Source organism: Manis pentadactyla, chromosome 2 (genome assembly GCF_030020395.1).
Source record: "Manis pentadactyla isolate mManPen7 chromosome 2, mManPen7.hap1, whole genome shotgun sequence".
Lineage (NCBI taxonomy): Eukaryota > Metazoa > Chordata > Mammalia > Pholidota > Manidae > Manis > Manis pentadactyla.
This window is the reverse complement of record NC_080020.1, coordinates 77882149-77901311: the sequence shown is the minus strand read 5'-3', so window position 1 is coordinate 77901311 and position 19163 is coordinate 77882149. Positions and strand designations below refer to the sequence as shown.

The window sequence follows — 19163 nt, the reverse complement described above, 5'->3', positions numbered from 1 at the left end:
TGAATGAGCAGTGTTGATCAGAAGGAGAATTTATTATCAGGGGAAGTTATCCAGGCTGGTTATGAGAAATACAAAGTATTAGTATGCTCAGTGTAACACACAGATTCCCAAGACCTTGGAACAGCACCACACAAGAAAGGGTAAGTGCAAGATACTTCTATTTTTGCGACCACAAAAGTGAAGTGAGCCAAAAAAACACAGTGGGAATTAAACGAAGTAGGGTTAAGTTTTCATTAAAGACTGTGCTGTGCATTCACCACTCCTGGTTGCTGGGGCAACCAGGCTTCCTTGCATGCTAATGACATTATAATGAGAAAAAACACATGCAAATGCGCTAAATAGTAATTAGAGGCAGAGCCATACATGGAGTAGAGAGTTCCACCTTGGGAAGGTCTGTTGAGGAGCTGGTGAAGGGTTTGTACTGAAGACAAAGAAAGAGGTGATGAAAGAAAGAGACAGAATTATGTATAAAAGGGTTAAGTTGTCTGCATACAATACACTCTAGCATTTGTCTCCTGCAAATACTTGTTTCTTCAAGCAGGATTCAGTCAAAGTGAGAAGTCATGGGGTTGTACATCCATGTTGTCTTAATCAGTCTACCTGTTGGCATCACTGAATGGAAAGAGTCTTTGCTGTAGCTCCTTAGATTTGGAGCAACTGTAGCAACCTACTACTTGGAATGCCCTCTGTGTCCATACTGGGCACCAGTGGGCCCACCCAGACAAGGTAGTGGGGCCAGAATATCAGCCAAAAGTCAGTCTTGGTGAAGAGAGAGGCCCAACTCTATGAGGCTTTCGATGAGACAAGAATGACCCATGAAGGGACCACATTTGGTTAATGTAAGGTGTAGCTTTCTAACAATACATTCTGTGTCTGTCATCGGAAATGTGTCAGGAGGTGCTGCGTGACTGCCTTTCTCAGGTATAATAGGGTTTTTGATTTTGTGAATGGTTAGATTCAATCTATGAATCTGTGCACAATTACTTTCTCTTCTCTTTATTTCACTTTATTTAGGCTCTCCTTTTCTGTTATTTCTTTTGTATTTTTATTGCCATGTGTCTGTCTGTATCTTTCTTGGAGAGTGCTAGAAAATATTACATTGCCCACTCCACATTATCCTGATTGTTTATCTTTTTGGTGTCAGCTGAACCACAGATGGTTGAATAAAAAATGCCAGAAATAGTAATTGAGACCCATAAACTTTTACTTTAACCTTTCAAAAAAAAAAGTAAAAAAATTTCACAAGAAATGCATATATACTTCCGTAAAAGTTTGCATTAGTATATTATTAAAAATTCAAGTAATATGGATGTATATGTGGTAAAACAAAGCCCCTTTCTGCTCTGCCTCTCACTCTTGCCAACTCCCAGTCCCGAACTTCTCCTCAGAGAGAACCAGTGTTAACAGTTTGGGGAGTAAACCTCAAAAATCTCTTTCAACCACACATGTGTGTGTGGATATTATATTAAGACATTGTTAGTATCGAACATGTAGAGGGATAAAGGAAGGCCAAGTTAAGAAACTTGTCTGAGGTGACAAGCCAAACTGATATCTCAGGAAGTTTGATTTGCAGCTCATGCTTCTTTCATCACACTGTCCTGCCTGCTCTGCAACATATACATTCTGTATATGTTTTCTTTTTCCATGTATCTGGAGTTAAAATCGTTAAATATGATTATTCAAGTAGTTTTTTAAACTTAGTATTCAGAGGTCATTTCATGTAACTTACTTCTGCCAGGTTTGATCAATAGGCATTCCCTATTGATGAGCATTTATTTGCTATAACAAATGATACTTTAATAAATATCTCTGTAAAACAATTTTTTTGTTCTTTTTGTATTTTTTATATTTTATGTATATTTTATATGTAATATAAAATATGTAATATTTTATGTATTTCTGTAGAATAGATAATTCAAAATAGAATTGCTGAATGAGAGAGTATGCCCATTTTATATTTTGACAGATACTGCAAAATTGGCACAAATGCCACCTCTTTCTTGACATACCCTTTGCTTGGCATCTGGGACACTGATCTCTCAGTTTCCTATTACCTTGCAACTTCTTCTTCTCAGCTCCCTCTGCTGTTTCCTCTTCATCTCCCAGTAGTTCAACGCTGGAGTGCCCCAGGGCTCAATCTTTGGATTTTGTCTCTTCTCTAATTAGATTCACTCTCTAGGAGATCTTATTCTAAAGCTTCCTGGCTATAAATACTATATAAATACTATGTCTCTTGAAATTGTATTTTAGCACCTTTCATGTCCCTGAACTTCAGGCTTTCATATCCAGGAACTTAATTGACATTCCATATGAATGTTCATGAGGCAGTGTACACTTGAGTCATTTTTACTTAAACTTCCACCTCTCTCCCCTCAGCTGACTTCTTCCACATACTTCCGCATTGCAGTAAATGTAAGCTTCCAGTTGCCCAGGACAAGAACCTGCAGTTCCCCTTGACTCATCTCTTTTTCCTACATTCCATTAATCCCATTAAACTAGTTTTTAATCACTAGTCAATTGTACTAACTCTGTCTTCAAAATAAACCCATAATCAGCCACTTCTCATCACTTCATGGCACCACTTTAGCCCAGGCTGCCATCATTTCTTGCCTGGCTTATTGCAATAGCTTCCTAAATAATGCCTGTTTAGAATCTGTTCTCTAAACAGCAGCTAGAGTGATCTTTTTAAAATGTGAATGCAGTATATAACTTTGGCTCAAAACTCTCCAATGACTTCCAGTTTTAGAGTAAAATCCAAAGCTTTGACCATGACTTCCAAGCCCTAAATGTTTTCCATCCCCTTATCTCTCTAGTCTTACCTTCTGTCTTTCTTCCTCTCCTTCACTCTGCTTCAGTCATACTAACATCCCTGCTGTTCCCACCATTGGGCCTCGGCCCTTCCCATTCCCACTGTCTGGTGTGTCTGCCCCTACAGAGCTTTGTGACTTGTTCCCTGACCTCCGTCAGATTCACTCACCTTATCCATGAGGTCCTCCTACCTGCCCACCCTATGTAAAATAGCATCTTCCCAACTTTATCACTTTCAACCCCTCACCCTAATTTATTTGTTTTTATTGCACTTAAAGCCACCTTTAGTTATTTTTCATCTTCTCCGCCCTGTACCCTGTCCTCCAGAATGCAAGCTCCATGAGGACAAGAACTTTTATCTGTTTAGTTTCCTGCTGTATTCCTAGGGCCTAGTATAACACATTGCATGAAGAAGGTGCTAATAATATTTGTTGAATGAATGAATGAGGACATGGACAAAATTTCCCTCCAAACATACTGTAGCTATCTATACTCCTGTCAAAAAGTATGCTAATTTTTTTCATACTCTATAAAATTGGATATTATTGATCTTTCATTTTTTCATTCTAAAAGACAAAAAATGATATATTATGATTTGCATTTTCCTCATTACACTGATGTCAAGCATATTTTCATATGCTTATGGGTCACTAGTATTTCTTATAGGAATTTTTTGTTTATGTCCTTTGTTTTGCGGTAGGGTTGTTTATCTTTGTAGTAATGATTTGTAGGAGTAACATATATTATGACTATCAATCCTTCATTTCCTATATGTATTGCAAATATTTTTTCTCAGACTGTCTCTTCTCTTTTAACTTTGTTAATAGTATCATTTGTCATACAGGAGTTTTTAATTTTTAATAAATCTGCCAGTCTTTTGCTTTATGGCTTCTGGGTTGCTATTTTGCTCAGGAAGTCCTTCCTAAATTCAAATTATGAAAATATTCTTTTGTATTTTCCTCTAAACCTTTATTGTTTTATTTTTCATGTTTAGGGCTTAATCCATCTGGAATTTATTTTGGAGATTGTGCAATGTGATAATGTAGTTTATCTATTTTATTTCATGGTGAGCCAGTTGACCTCATATTCAGCATTGACTCATCCATTCTTCCAGCTCTGATCCAAAATTCTTTTATCGTATATTACATTCCAACATATAAGGAGTCTATTTCTAGGTTCCACATTCTAATCCCTAATCTATTTTTTTCTTCTGTCACAATAACATAGGTTTTGTTACTACTGCTCTTTAGTTATTTTGATAACTGATAATCCTACCTTTCATTGTTCTTTTTTAAAAAATTAACTACCCCTGTGCATTTTCTTCCTTAAATAAACTGAATAAATTTTCTTCCTTGAATAAATAAAGTTTACAAGCTTCATAAAAAACTTGTTGGGGTTTGTTTCTTCTCCTACAGTAAAGCTGTAGAATTTTCTTTATATAATGATAGATATTTTCCTGGATACATGACAATTTTTGTTTGTACTGGGAATGGTGTCCTTTATCTTTATGATTTTAATTGATTATTGCTGTAGTTCTAAAGTTACTGATTTTTATATGTTCTTTTTCCTGGCCACTCTTTGAAACTCTTTTATATATTACTTTCTTGGTTAAGTCTTTCTGATTATTTTTTTTTACTTTTTAAAATTTTGGTATCATTAATATACAATCATATGAGCAACACTGTGGTTACTAGATTCCCTCCATTATCAAGTCCCCACCACATACCCCATTACAGTCACTGTCCATCAGTGTAGTAAGATGCTATATCTTTTTGATTATTTAAGCAAACAAACCATCTCTTACTTTATCTTCTTTTATAAGAACTTTCTCTAGGCAGTGAGCTGGACACTCCTCTCAGCGATGACTATCCTGCACTGCCTGAGTCCAGTATCTGAAAACCCTGGTTTCCTATTTTTTTTGTTTGGTTTTCCAGTTGGTTAAGATAGGAGGGCAAACTTGGTCTGTTACTCTGTTATGGCTAGAAGACCAAAGAAACACTTAGAGGAATGCAAAAATTCTTGAAGGATACCATCATATGAAATGTAAATTTAATAAGTAAATAAATACAGATTTTAGACTAAGACACTGGGTACATGATCATCAGTTCAACTGGTCTGTTTCCAAACCTAAGATTGTTAACACAGCAGTGGGAGAAGAGATTGTGAACACAGCAGTGGGAGAACATGATTAAATCATGGAAATGAAAGAGAAGAGGTAGTAAAAGAATGCTCCCTTTGATTTATAGCTTAAGTGTGGAGTGAAGTGGTATGCTTTTGTTCCTTTTGCTGTTGCATTGTCAGCCCTGCTTTCACACAACTGCTGCTCTGATGCAAAGGCAACAGAAATCCCTCTTCCGAGACTTGCTAATGTCAAGCTGTGGAAAGCAGTTCTATCAAATGATACAGAAAGAGAAGGCATTCAGTGTAGGAGCTTTAAACATGCCCAGGCTTGGAGTGGAAATGATGATGAGGGCAGAGCAGTTATGACTCATTCTGGGAAATAGGGCAAGAAATTTTTGTTACATTAATAAAAAAGGCTGAGTGGATAACATCCTCCATATCTCCCTCCTCTTCCATGTTCTCTGCCGACAGTGTGTTTGCCATGTTTCTGGTATATTGATCCAGGTAGTGGATATTGAATGCTCTTTTTTGGCAAGGAGAATGACTCCCATTAAGTATTCAATCTCATGTTATCCAGGCCCCATGGATAAAACGCAGTGATTGTATTACCACACAGCCTTGTCTAAAAGTTGTCAGTAACTTCATTCCCTTTATTGGTCAAAACCCTTTTGGTTTTCAGCAACAGCTATGAGAATCTAGCATAGCACCTGCAGGCTGGAACAGCTCTGAAGGAATGGCCATTGATTGTCTTAATCAGCCTTTCTGCCAGGCATGGTGCCTCTGTGTTGGGTGCTGGCGGTGTGGGACCACCTTTCTCCTACCTTTTCGTGACTCTCCACCTGTACTGGGTTGAATAGAATCCCCCCAAATTCATGTCTGCCCAGAACCTATGAATGTGACTTCATTTGGAAATAGGGTCTTTGCATATGTAATCAAGTTAAAATAAGGCTAAACTGGATTAGAGTGTGTCCTAAGTGTAATATGATTGGTGTTCATTTAAGAAGAGGGAAATTTGAACACAGAAATAGACACACAGGGAAGAGGGCCAAATGAAGACAGAGGCAGAGATTGGAGTGCTGTGTTTACAAGCTGGCAACAATCAGAACCTAAGAAGAGGCAAGAAAGGTTCTCCCCGAAAGCCTGAAGAGAAGAAAGAGCATGGCCTTGCCAGTACCTTGATTTCAGACTTCTAGCCTCCAGATCTAGAACTGTTGAGAGAATGCATTTCTTTAAGCCACCCATTTTGTGATCCTCTGTGTGGCATCCATGTGGAAAGGCTTTTCTCACCTTTCCTTTCTTTCTTCCCATCCCTTCAGCCTCCTTCTCTGAGTACAGTACAAATGCTTAAACTCAGGCACTCTTCATTTCATGAAAAAGTAGGAAAGTTAGTAAGTTATTTTTACTGCTTTGCAAGGATAGTGCTTTGAAATCAAAGCCACAACTTGCTATCTTGTTCATTTTGTCACTCTATCAAATTTCTTTCAATTTACTTGAAGTACAAAATTAATACCCTTAATTCTCTTGAAAAAGTTTCTTAGATAGTTACAAAGATAAATTATTTATGAAGGTAGAGTAAGTTTAAATCCAGAAATCAAGATGAGGAAGGTCAGAACTTGGGTCATTTCTATTTTCTTTCTTATTTTATCTACAATATTGGAAAAGCAGTGATAAACCTTTGAGAACATTTCAACGAAAGCAAAAATTATGGTAAAATATCTACAAACTTAAATTGGAGGTAGAAACAAAAAGATTGTCTACAGTAGGGTCCCTCCACTCCGCCCCCACATTCCCTCCAATCAGTTATATCATCCATTGGCCATTCCTAAGGCACAAATAAGCAGGAATGCTCTGGGAGGCAAAATTAAATTGTTTAATATAATAAAAAGTATGAGGGCACACATAGAGGTCCCAAGTCTGTGCACGAGAGATTGAAAAGTCAAAATGGGAACATTAGAAATATTAAAAAACAAAACATTATTAAAAAGCAAAAGAGAGAAAAGAATGAAATTCCACAAAATGCTTAATAGTGAAATGTAACATTGTAGAAATAGCTGTTGAAAGCATTAATAAGGAAAACAAAGTGATTTAAACTTATTTTTGGCTCTTTGGGTCTAAGAAACATAAGGGGTTAGTGTCATGTAGATTGTAACCGTTCTTTGTGTGAATAAGCAGTCTGTGTAAGTGCATGTAAACACATACGCATGCATGCTCCCTCCCCTCCACCAAATAAGGTCACAAATTGGTCTTGTAGCCTACTTTTCTGGCCTGACTAGTGGCTGATTTTTTTTTTTTATTAAAGTGTCATTAATGTACAATCTTATGTTGGTTTCAAATGTACATCACAGTGGTTCAACAGTCCGCATGATCAATTTACGCTGTGATTGCGAATTACCGTGTTGTTTAATCCCCCCCTCCTCCCTTCACTGGTTCTAACCCCTCCTCCTTGGTAACCACTAGTCACTTCTCAGTGTCTATGAGTCTACTGCTATTTTGCTCCTTCTGTTTTGTTTTTATATTCCACAAATAAGTGAAATCATACAGTATTTGTCTTTCTTTGCCTGGCTTATTTCACTGAGCATATGATTTTCTTCTCTTTTTTCCCTGGGGCCATTGCTCTTGCTGCACTTTGGCCTGCAATCGGGGAAGGGGAGACGGTGTGTTCTACTTCATCTAGGAAGTTGAGAAGGAGCTGGAGGTGAAATGAAGGGGGACTTGGTAGGTCTGAGAGTCCTGCTAGGAAAAAGAGCAGGAGGATTGTAAGAAAACTAACTGCTTAGACAAATGAGCACAGTGCTGGGGTTCTCAGCATGTCTTTATTGAATGGATTTGAAAACTGAGGGCCCTAACTAGCATAAAACAATGTCCACTTGAAAAATGAAGTGAACGTATGCTATAATTAGGTAGTGGCTTAGGAAAGAAGTATTGGCTTTGTTTTAGTTTAGCAACTATAGGGTTAGTTTTCAAAGGAGAGAAAATAAAGACAAAAGTTAATGTTGTATGCAAGAACATTTTATGGTTCTTAGAATAATACTGATTGCAGAGAGTGGAAGATCTTTAATGACCTTTCCTAACTTAGTCTCCTTAGTGTAGTACTGCTTTTTCTTTCACAGGTTGGATTTTTATTTTACTTTATTTAATTTTTACAAAGAAAAACAATACATTACCATTGTAAAAATTCCAATAATGCATATATATATAATATATAGATGCAAGTATTTCCTTCCCTCTCTTCTGACTCAGTTCTGTAGTTTTCTATGCACAAGTAAATATATATATATATATATATGCACAGTTATAATGTATTTACATAAATGGGATCACTGTTTTGTTATTTAATTTCTGTAATTTAATTTTTCCACTTAACATTGCATCATGGACATCATTCTTTGTGAGCGTATACAGAAATATCTCATTATTTCTGATAGCTCCATAGTATTCCATTGTATGGATCATTTAAATTTGTTTGATGGAACCCCTATTGATAAAGAACAACTTCTTAGTTATTCTCATAGTTATCCCTGTAACTTTAAACAATATACTTCTGTTAAACAATATGTATCTACAAAGATGATTTCTACTATTTGGACAATAACTGTTCATTCCTGCTATGATAAACAAGAAATTTAGTGATGTATAATATCTCCCACATTCCTTCCTCTTCTTCTTCCAATTTTTATATTATATTATTAATTTTGCATCATCAAGATTTATAATATTTAGATTCTGCTTGGTAACTATAATTAGTTCTCTGTATTTTATCTATAGTTAACTAGAAATTTCAACCTAATGAAAGTATGTAATGAGTATGCTAATGTAAACAAGATTCACTGCTGAACCAAGTATTGTGATAGAAGGCAGTATAACCCTTTGACACCCTGCAACTGTGGGAGAGAATATTTCAAGTCAAATTCTTACAGATTCCTTTTTAGTTTTATGCCATGACCATGCTAAGAAAGCTCTTTTAAACTGACAACAGCCAGAGTACCTCTAATCAGTGACCAATGGTCACAGTATTTTTGTGTGGTCTAACTCCCAGCCAGTGAACAAATTAGTTGATTAGGCGTTCACACATTAGGTCATGCAGAGAAAAGCAATACTCAGAGGTTATGTTGTGCATATGGTAAAGCAAGGGAGTTTCAGCCTCTATTGGATGAGACACATCCAGAATATTTAATTATTTCCAAGAAGGAGAGCCCCAGCTTCCTCAGCTAGAACTTATTTTTTTGAGGTGTTTCTCCAACCCTCTCCCCTGGAAAGTTCTGAGGTATAAGCGTACTATTTAATTAATGGCTGTGTTATGCTTAATAAGCTCCAAAATGCCACAAGACCAGAGAAAATTAAAGATGTACAAAGGTTTTTTGCAAAGGCAAAATATGTTATATCCTTATTTTCATTTTTGGATTTTTGATTTCTTGCTTTTTTAGTGTACAAACCCTTTTGAGTTTTTGTTCTTTTGAATTTTTGCCCAAGTGAGTCAAAGGCCTGCAGTTACCCATGAATTACTTTGACTGGATCTGGTCACTCATTATATTGACTCAGAGGCATCAGAGTTGGTCATAGCTGGGATCCACATATGCATTTGGAAGTCATAATAGTATCAGACATTGAAACCAGAGTTAGTGAGATTGGGTGGGTATGTGGGGTGGTGAGGAGGAGACGCATGAACATGCTCAGAAGTATGTTCAGCAGGATGTCTAAATCCTTAACACTTACTTTCCTACACCATATAACTTTGTCTTAAACAAAAAAAGGACAGACACTAGTTTAATATCTGACCAACCCAGTGTAAGCTTTGCTTTTCAGCAGCAGTTTTTGCTTTCTTTCTTTTTGTCCTCAAGATTAATCAGTTTTGGGCAGCAAGTGGTAGGATTGATTTGATTTCTTTCAGAGGGAAAGAACGATCACTTGAGATGCGTGGCCTAGGTTTTGCTGTTCCTCAGGGTTCCCCTGACCCTGAAGATCCTGTTGTACAAGCAGTACCAGCAGTGACCTAGAAGCTTCTGCTTGTCTTATTTCCTCGCTAACGACCTTGCCAACCCCTCCCTGCAGCTGATTGTTTTGGGCAGTTAACCTGCATTTAAGTCCTCTGTGCAATACTTTATTCCATAGTAGAGTTGAGGCCCTTATTTAAACCCAGTTTTTTTTAGATATGATTGTTTTTCTAGAGAAAATCATTAAAAACTCAATGAATTCAGCAACAGAAGCCCTGTAGTTATTTGGGTGGCTGGATTCCAACAGGCATAACATAGCTCTCTGGGTGTATAGCTCATGACAGTTTGTAAGAAAGCAGTCCCATACATGTGCTGTTAGGAAATCCTTAGATTTCAACCCATTATGCAGTCAGTACACACTAGAACACTTGGTCGTCTCTCTCTAGGGTTCTGTAAGGCCTCCAGGATATTTTCTCCCAAGAAGTTTGAGATGGGAATCTATTGCAGCAATGTGATGGCTTGGAGACATATATTCTAAGGTCAGTCAGTGAAGTAATCGTTCAACATGAAGTGTTATTTATTTATAGGCACAAAAGGGTTTGTATACTAAAAAAGCAAGCTTCCTTACTAGCCCTCTACCTTTGTCACCCAAACCCTCAGAGATCACCACCCATATCAGTGTCTAGGGTGTCCTTCCATATATATTCAGTGCATACACAAACATATATATTTATATTTAAACAAATGGCTGCATATTAAACATTCATCTATCTATATACTGTTTTGCACATTTTTTAAAACTTTATCTATCTTGGTTATTATTCCATATCAATACTTATAGAACTTAATTATTTTTTATGGCTGCATAACATTCCATCATTTGGATATACCATAATTTATGTAACCAATCCTTACTGATAAGCATTTAGGTTATTGTTAATATTGTGCTATTAAAACAGTACTTTAATACATTATCATTGAATGAATTTTATTTCCTACGCATACAACTATATCTGTAAGATAAGCTCCTGTAAGTTGTATTTCTAGGTTTGGATAGTTATTGCCAACTCACTCTCCAGGAAAATTATGCCTAATTTCAGCTACCCTGCCCTTGGCAATGTTTGAGAGAGCCTGCCTCTTTTATCCACATCTTTATCAACACAGTGTATATCTTGCTTTTTGATCTTTGCCAATCTGATAGGTAAAATAAGACATCACATAGTTTTAATTTGCATTTCCCTTATGGGTAACATTGAACATATTTTTTATATGACTAACATCCACGTGCACTTCCTTTATAGTGAACGATCTGTTTATAGCTTTTACTCATTTTCCTATTGGGCTGTTGGTCTTTTCTTATTAGCTTATTGGAACTACTAATATGTTGAGGAAATTAAAACTACTTATATATTGACAAAGTTCTTTTCTGTGATATGAGTTATAAATCTTTTTTTTGCATTTTGATGTTTTTCTTGTGACTTTATGTTCTGAAGAACTTTTTCCATGTAGTAGAATTACCAATATTTTATTATGACTGGAGTTTTTATCTACTTTTTAAATATCTTTCAAAAACTATATGTGTATGTGTGTATATATGTGTATTACATATATATATATATATGCATATATGTGTATATATATTCTCCAGTGCTTTCATCTAACACGTCTGTGGTATTGTCTTTTTCATTTAAGTCTTTATTCCGTATTTTGGTGTACGGTGAAGGGCATTCTATGTAGATGAGTTGAAAAGCTTTGACTCTGAGGAAGCATTCTGTTTTTTATTAATGGTGTCTGGGATATAGCACCTGGACATTTCCTATTAGATCTTCTACAGTGAAAGAGTGAAGCAACTTGCTTTGTGGCAAATGGGCAGCAAGGAGTCCTGATGGCTCAAGTGTAGTTGGACATGGGACAGTGACAGTTTTGTTACAAAATTAAGAGCAATTATAGAGGACCAAGTCACAGCTGGGCAAGTTACCAGAAATTAAGGTTTGGGGTGGTTAATTAAAGTTTGAGGTAAGTAAAGACCATTTAAAAAGCAGTCTTGGCTGAGTCAGTTCCAAGATGAGCATCCGCAGAAGCAAGTTTAGCAGATGGATAGCTCCAAGTAAGCATGGTATCCCTGGAGACTGGGAGTTGTTTGTGGCCTTTTCTCCTGAGGCAGCTGCAGATTACTCGGTTGACTATTCTCAGAGCTCAAAAGGGGGACTGCAGTGAATTTAGTACAGTAGTTCTCAACCCTGACTGCTGCATGGGTGTCTACAGGAAGACTCTAACTTCACTGGTCTGAGGGGAGTTCCCAGCAACAGCATTTTGAAAATTGCCAGGTGATTCCAAGGTACAGCTAGGGTTGAGAACCACTGGTTAATGCAGTCAGTTTACAGTCCCTTTGAGTCAGGGATAGCAGGGCCTGCTGCCTCAGTGCTTCTGTGTGTGCACATGAATCACCTGGGAGCCTGTTAAATATAGATCCTGATTCGGGGACCTGGGTGGGGTGGGGTAGGGTAGATTCTGCATGTCTAACAAGTTCCCAAGTGACGCTGAGGCTTGCTGGTCCCCAGACCACACTTGAGTGGCTTGAGCTTGTTACTCAATGAGCAAAGGGCTGGCTTACACTCCATGAAAGTCAGCAAGCACATTTCTGCCTTGATCCTGCTCTCTAGCAGAATTTGCTTAGTGTGGTAAAAAGAACACTGCAAAAGGTCTGCTTTCCACTACCAGCTCTGCCCCTAATTAGCTGTAAGACAAGTCTCTTAAAAGTACTTCGGCCCTTTACCCTCTTATCTCTAAAACAAGAGGGTTGAACTGGATAAATTGCAAGGTTCCCTCCCGTTGTTTCTGCCTTCTCCCATGCTGGTCCAGGATGATTTCAGCCTCCATGGGAATCAGCTTTTTATGTGGAACCACAGCCTGGGCTCTGTAGTTAGGACCCTGACTTTGCTTACCAGGCATTTCTTCCCCAGCGGCTTGGACCTAGGCCCTATATTTAGGGTCAGTTGGGGAAAATAAAACTAACACATGTTAAAAAAATGAAGAAGATTTAGTGTTAAATTGTAAGCTATCATAAATACAGGCAGAATGCAGGGAAGCAAGAGTAGAGTATCCACTGGAACAGTTGGGGGGTTTGAGTTAGTTATCATTTGCTGGGTGGGGACTGTAGTGCTGGCTTGAGGGGAGTTTCTCACACTTTCATGTTTGCTTGTCTCTATAAATGCCATTTTCAACAGTGAAGAACAAAACATAGTTTTCTGCCTTAAATTAAAACAGTGTAGGAGAAAGGCGTACATCTATGGAAGTAAATGTTTGAAGGGAAACAGGAATGCTATAAAGTCTGATTTTTATAGATTGACTTTTTCAAGGCTAATATTGACTGTTAAGAGACGGATACTGAAAAGCAAAACAACATGACCAAATTATAGGCTGAGACATCTCCCTGTAGACACTAAAAAGTAGTATAACAAATTATCCAAAATAGGAATAAAAATTCCTTAAATTATAAGTATTATTGAAAACGACACATTTCTCTATCTTAACTCATTGGAAAAGAGACCAGATAATTTATGTAGGTTTTATAATATAGGTGCAAAGGAATTTTTGACTCACCACTTTTGATACCAAAGATGTGTTTTTCATTATAATTAGAGTTTTACTAAATTGTAACCTCCCTTAAGAAAAAGTTATATGCCCAAGTGCTCAGATGTAGAAAAATATAAAATAGGACAGTTACTCTCATTTGATAAATTATATTCAGTACACACAGTTTAGCTTTATTTTCTGAATATCCTATGAGTTTTTTTTCTATTGCTAGATTATTTTTAATTTGCAGACTGCCAGTACTTTTTCATAAACCTTTATGGTTTTACTGTATTTCATAAATCTTTTACATAATCAACTATTGATTATATATCATAATGAGAGTGATAATATAGTAGGAAATCAAGTTTTAAACTAATAAACACAATATAAGTCATTTTCTGGAAAGCTTATTTCAGTTGCAAGTGACAGAAAACCTAACCCAAATTGGGTGAAACCAAGAAGGCACTTCCTTGGGCCATGTAACTGAAAAATTTGAGGGTAGAACTAGCATTAGGCATGGTTGGTGTAAATAGTGTAATCTGGTTGTGGCTTTACTTTCTTCTCCATTGGTTTCATTCTTGGGGTCCATGTAATTACTGTCAACACTTCAGGGTTAAATCTTTCTTGTTCAAATCCAGTAGAAAAGACAACAGCTTCTTTCCTCACCTAACCAAAGTCCTGAATTACATCTCATTTGTTCTGATTGGATTATTTGCCTTTCTGTGTCTCTGAGGCTAGCAGGACAGATGCCCTGATTGGTCAGAGTCTAGAGCTGGGAGGCCATGTCCATTCTGACAGGGTAGAAGGGAGTGCCTCTTGCAGGAAAACTGGCTACTCTTCCAGAAGAAGGGGGAATGGATACTTGATGTGAAAAGCAACAACTACAGTCACTGTATACATCTTTCTGAATTTAAGCCAACATTCCTATATATATAGTCTCTCCAAATATCTCCGTGGTAGACATCCACAGGGGGATTTGTGATTGGATGGTGCAGAGCTGCAATGTAAAACAATAATTCCATCTATCAAAGGCATGATCTTTATGAAATAGTAAAAGGTGATGGTATGAGATAACCTGGTAGCTTACTTTACAGGCATACTTACTTTATGGGTAAGGCACAACCTTTGGTAGTGTCATCAGCAATCAGAATGAGTTGGGTCCAGCCAGTTGGAACTGGTGCCAAACATGACCAGCCAGTGGGGTCTATGTGTGCATGTTGGTGGGATGTCAGCCCAGCAGCTAACTGGGAGGCATTGTAAAGGTGGGGTTGCCAGATTTCTCAGAAAATATAATTTCTATATTAGCTTCAATGTAATGACTTACACGAGATACATATTTGGTCATTCAGATGACCAAAATACATTTCTCAGATATATTTGGTCTTTATCCACAGTTGCTGAAAATGCTGTAGAATCATAAAGGCAAAATGGGTGTCTTACAATTAATTAGGTACCTTTTGTACCCCACCCAAAAGCAGGGGCTGGTTGCTAGGAGAACCAACCATGTGATTTTATAGGGTTTGAACTTTTAGTCCTACCCAGCAATCTCCAGGGAGGTAACAGGAACTGAAGGTTGAATGAGCCAGTGGCCAATGACTTAGTTTATCATTACTGAGATATGAAGCCTCCATAAAAACCCAAGAGGTCAGTGTTTGGATCCTTTCTCTTTTTTGGAGAGCTTGCATGCATGGGGAACCAGAATGCTTTCATGTGCCATTGAACCTGGCTCCAAGCTTTGCAAGGACAGAAGCTCCTTTGTTTGGGACATTGCCCTATGTGTCTCTTCATCTGGCTATTGATTTGTATCCTTTTTCATATCCTTTAGTAAACTGGCAAACGTAAGTAGGTGTTTCCCTGAGTTCTGTGAATTGCTCTAGCAAACTAATCAAACCTAAAGAGGAGGTCATTGGAGCCTCCAATCTGTAACTATTGATCAGAAGCACAGGTGGCAGCCTGGGGCTTGTGACTGGTGTCTGAAGTGGGAGATGGGGCAGACAGTCTTCTAGGACTGCGCCTTCAACCTGTGGAATCTGATGCTTTCTCTACGTACATGGTTTCAGAATTGAGTTGAATTGAATCCTCGGACACCCTGATGGTGTCCACGTATTGCTTGGTGTCGTGTGTGTGGGATCCCTCCCCCAGTGTTGGAATTGGGTCTCAGAACAACAGTTTACTAGGGCTGCCACACAAAGTACCAAAACTGGATGGCTAAAACAGTTTTTTTGTCTCACAGTTCTGGAAGTTGGAAGTTGAAGAACAAGGTCTCTGCAGGGTCATGCTCCCTCCAAAGGGTCTGGAGAAGAATCCTTCCTTACCTTTTCTAGCTTCTAGTGGTTGATGGCAATCTTGGCATTCTTTGGCATTTCAGATGTGCAACTCCAATCTCTGCTTCTGTTTTCCTGTGGCCTTCTCCTTTGTGTGTCTGTGTCTCCGTAGTCAAATTTCCCTCTTCTTATTGGATTCAGAGCTTACCCTATTCCAATATGACCTCATCCTAAGTTGATTACATCTATACAGGCCCTATTTCCAAATAAGGTCACATTTACAAGTTTCAGGTGGACATGAACTTCTGGGGCACTATTCAACACAGTACAGTTAACCAAAATAAAATACTCTTACCTACTTGGCATGATACAAATTTTAAAAAATAGTCAATATTAAATTGCTCACAAACACTATAAAATTTTTCATTTCTTATTTTTTTAGTTAAAGAACTGGATTTTTGAATCTTAGTAAAAATAGTTAAGTGAATTACGGATTTTTTAAGTTGGAATGCTATTCTGTATTTTTTTACTGCATCAGATTAAATACCCAATCTAAATCTTTGTTAATTATAATACTTTAATTATGTTAAAATTGTGAATGTTAGTGTGACAATTTGATGGAGAATTAATATTCATTGGTAGGTAAGTATGTCTGTGCATGAGGAGGTATTACACACTACTTTATTGAATTCAAACAAGTCTTGTTTCAGAAAAAAATGGAACTGGCATAATTACATGAACATAATCCACTAGTGTAATTAAGAGCAAGTATAAGAAACAGGAAAGAAACGCAACTGGTGAAGGGCTTGGAGATCATATCTTCCAAGGAACATTTGAAAATAGTAGTATTTGTTTTCAGCTCTTTGAAGAATGGCTCTGTGGAAAAGAGTTTAGACTCCAGAGAGAAAAACTAGAAGCAGAGAGTTAAAGTTGAAGGGAAACATTTAAGTGCCAACATTTGAAGACAGCACTTTCTCAATGGACAACATACCATGTTCCAAAATGGAGGTGGTGGTCATGTAAGGGAGTTAAGTGCAGGTTTCTGGAAGTGCTCCAGCAGGTGCTGAATAATGATGTCCCTGAGATATTAAATAGAGATTTTGCCTTGAAAAAGAAATTGAAATGCAAGGCCCCTTCTTGTTTCAAGATCTACTGCAAGTCCTCCTAACATTTTTCTTTTATATATGCTAAGAAATCAGTATTAATTATGTGGCAAGATATTTCTATAAGTTTAGATGCTTTTTAACAGCTGCCAACCTAAAGTTTTGCTTTGTGACTTTTGTGTTATTTACTGCTTGGGAAAAAAGGGGTTGGGGAGGAGATTTAATCTAAGAGAAGGAGAGACATCATTAATAAGTGATAAAAATATGGGATTAAAACTTCTGCTTACTGAGTAACTACTATGTGTAGGAGGTATTAGATGAGTTTCTTTATGCATGTTATCTCATGTCATTTAATATATTTAGTTTTTCATTGCTTGGTTTGAAACCTAATGAGAAGTTGTAGTTCTTACTTACAATGATAAATTCTTAAAATAATTGGCATTTTCATATGAATTCTTTGGTGATGGAATACAGGACTGTTCTGATGGCTACATGTGCAAAATGCATTTTCAAGTGAAAACTGGGACTGTGGCATCCCATCCAGGGCACACCCATGTACAGACCTATCTTCCTACGGAGGTGAGTGGTTTAATGTGTCATATTCTCCTTTTCTGTCTTTGTGAAGTGAAAATCAAAAAATTTGAACATGTTAAGTATCTCTTTTTAAAAAGTAACTGCCCTCCCAACCCGGGCCTGCTGTAGGGAGAGAAGTGAACATTCCTTGCCAGGAGGTATTTTCTTCTATATTGTTGAAAGCAGGAATGGTGGTAAAGTTAAGATCCACTCTGAGTCTGCACAGATTGTAGTGAGACTTCATCCTTTTGGTTTCTCTTGGATCTGAAGACCACAGATGCCTTCTGTTGCCTACTGAGTCTCTCCAGTGAAATCCTTGCATGAAATACAGGTCTGACCCTTGGCTGCTGAAAATATGACTGGAGGCCTCTTTGTATCGTCTGCCTTTAACTCTTTTCTCCTGTGCCCTTTAAAATATGCTGGATCGGTCTCTTTCCTTAGGAACTTTAAAATCTTTACTTGAAAATCTTGCTAAATTAAATTTTAATAAGATGCTAAATGGCTTAGTGATTTTCTGGGATATTTTCAGTTTTCTTTTTATCAAAATGCAAGTGGCCTTCTTGTATTTGTTATTAATACAGAAATTCTTATGTTTCTATTGTAAAAATGAACAATAGAGAAAAATATAAAGAGTAAAAAAACTCTTATACATCCTTCAACTGGAGGTATCCACTGCTAATATTTTAGTAAATATTCTCCCACATACTTCTCATACACACACATACATACTTACTTTTTCTCAGTGAACAAGTATATCATGGACATCTTTCCATGTCAGTAAATGTAGAATGAATGGCTCTATTGCATTCCATCCAGCCTGTGGATTTACCATAATTATGTGGAGTTCATTCTGAAGTAAAACACTTGAATTTTACATAGAGTTGGTGGGGATCTAATTGCTTCAGCACAAAGGAACAGATCACTAATGCTTAGAATTCTGAGCATCGTTGTGAAATGGGAGGAGACACTTTCTTTTGTGAAGGAAGAGCCCTTTCTTGAGACCTATTAAGTCAGGCCCATTTGACAATTGGCATTAGCCCCCCACCCTCTGCCTATTTATGATGCTAGCCTGCGAGTAACTCTCATCAATATCATTTTGTTTGCAACTTATTCTTGAGGGCATTGTGCTTAGTAATAGCTAAGTGTCCCCGGGTGGGTGATCAAATCTCGATTACTGCTTCATGGTTTGAATAACCAATACTGAATTGAAGTCGAGCATATTAGGAAGCTTTTCAATTCATTATATTAACCTAACAAATGCACATGAAGTGATGATTTAAAAGATGGATTACCAGTTTTGCCAAACAATTTGGCACAGATTTGAAAAGTACTTAACAGTGGTGTTGACAGAGTGAGAGAATTGACACTTTCTGGTTGATGTTTTAACTTCACAAAATTTAAAGATGGGCACATACTCTGAACAGTCTATTCCAGTTCTAAGAATTTAGTCTCATAAAATGAAAATTTCTCCAATATTTTTCATTTTCAACATTTTCCAACACATCTCAAACATGAAAAAGTTGAAAGACTTTTGCAGTGAACATCCACATACTTATCACCTAGATTCTACCATTAACATTTTGCTGTGCTTACCTTATTATGTATCTTTCTCTCTTCAGCTATCAGTACATCTTATTTTTGATGCAATACTTTTACATCAAAGTAAATTTCAGACAAATGCTCATAAACTACAGTCAACACTTGGAAGAGTGGGTTTGAACTGCATGAGTCCACTTTGAATAAATATATTGGACACTTTTTTGACGATATGTGATGTTTTAAAAAAT

The 19163-nt window shown here is 37.1% G+C and overlaps 1 protein-coding gene across 6 annotated transcripts in view; it reads left to right on the top strand.

The window, feature by feature from the left end:
• Positions 1 to 19163, top strand: part of ATG10 (autophagy related 10) — a 270765-nt gene that overhangs the window by 43020 nt on the left and 208582 nt on the right. For 4 of the 6 annotated variants that reach the window (XM_036914205.2, XM_036914210.2, XM_057493817.1 and 1 more), the window contains exon 3: positions 17278 to 17382. The exons of the other annotated variants lie outside the window; for them this stretch is intronic. In XM_036914205.2, coding sequence (XP_036770100.1) covers positions 17278 to 17382 — 105 coding nt within the window. The remainder of the gene's footprint in view (positions 1 to 17277; positions 17383 to 19163) is intronic. 6 annotated transcript variants of the gene reach the window in all.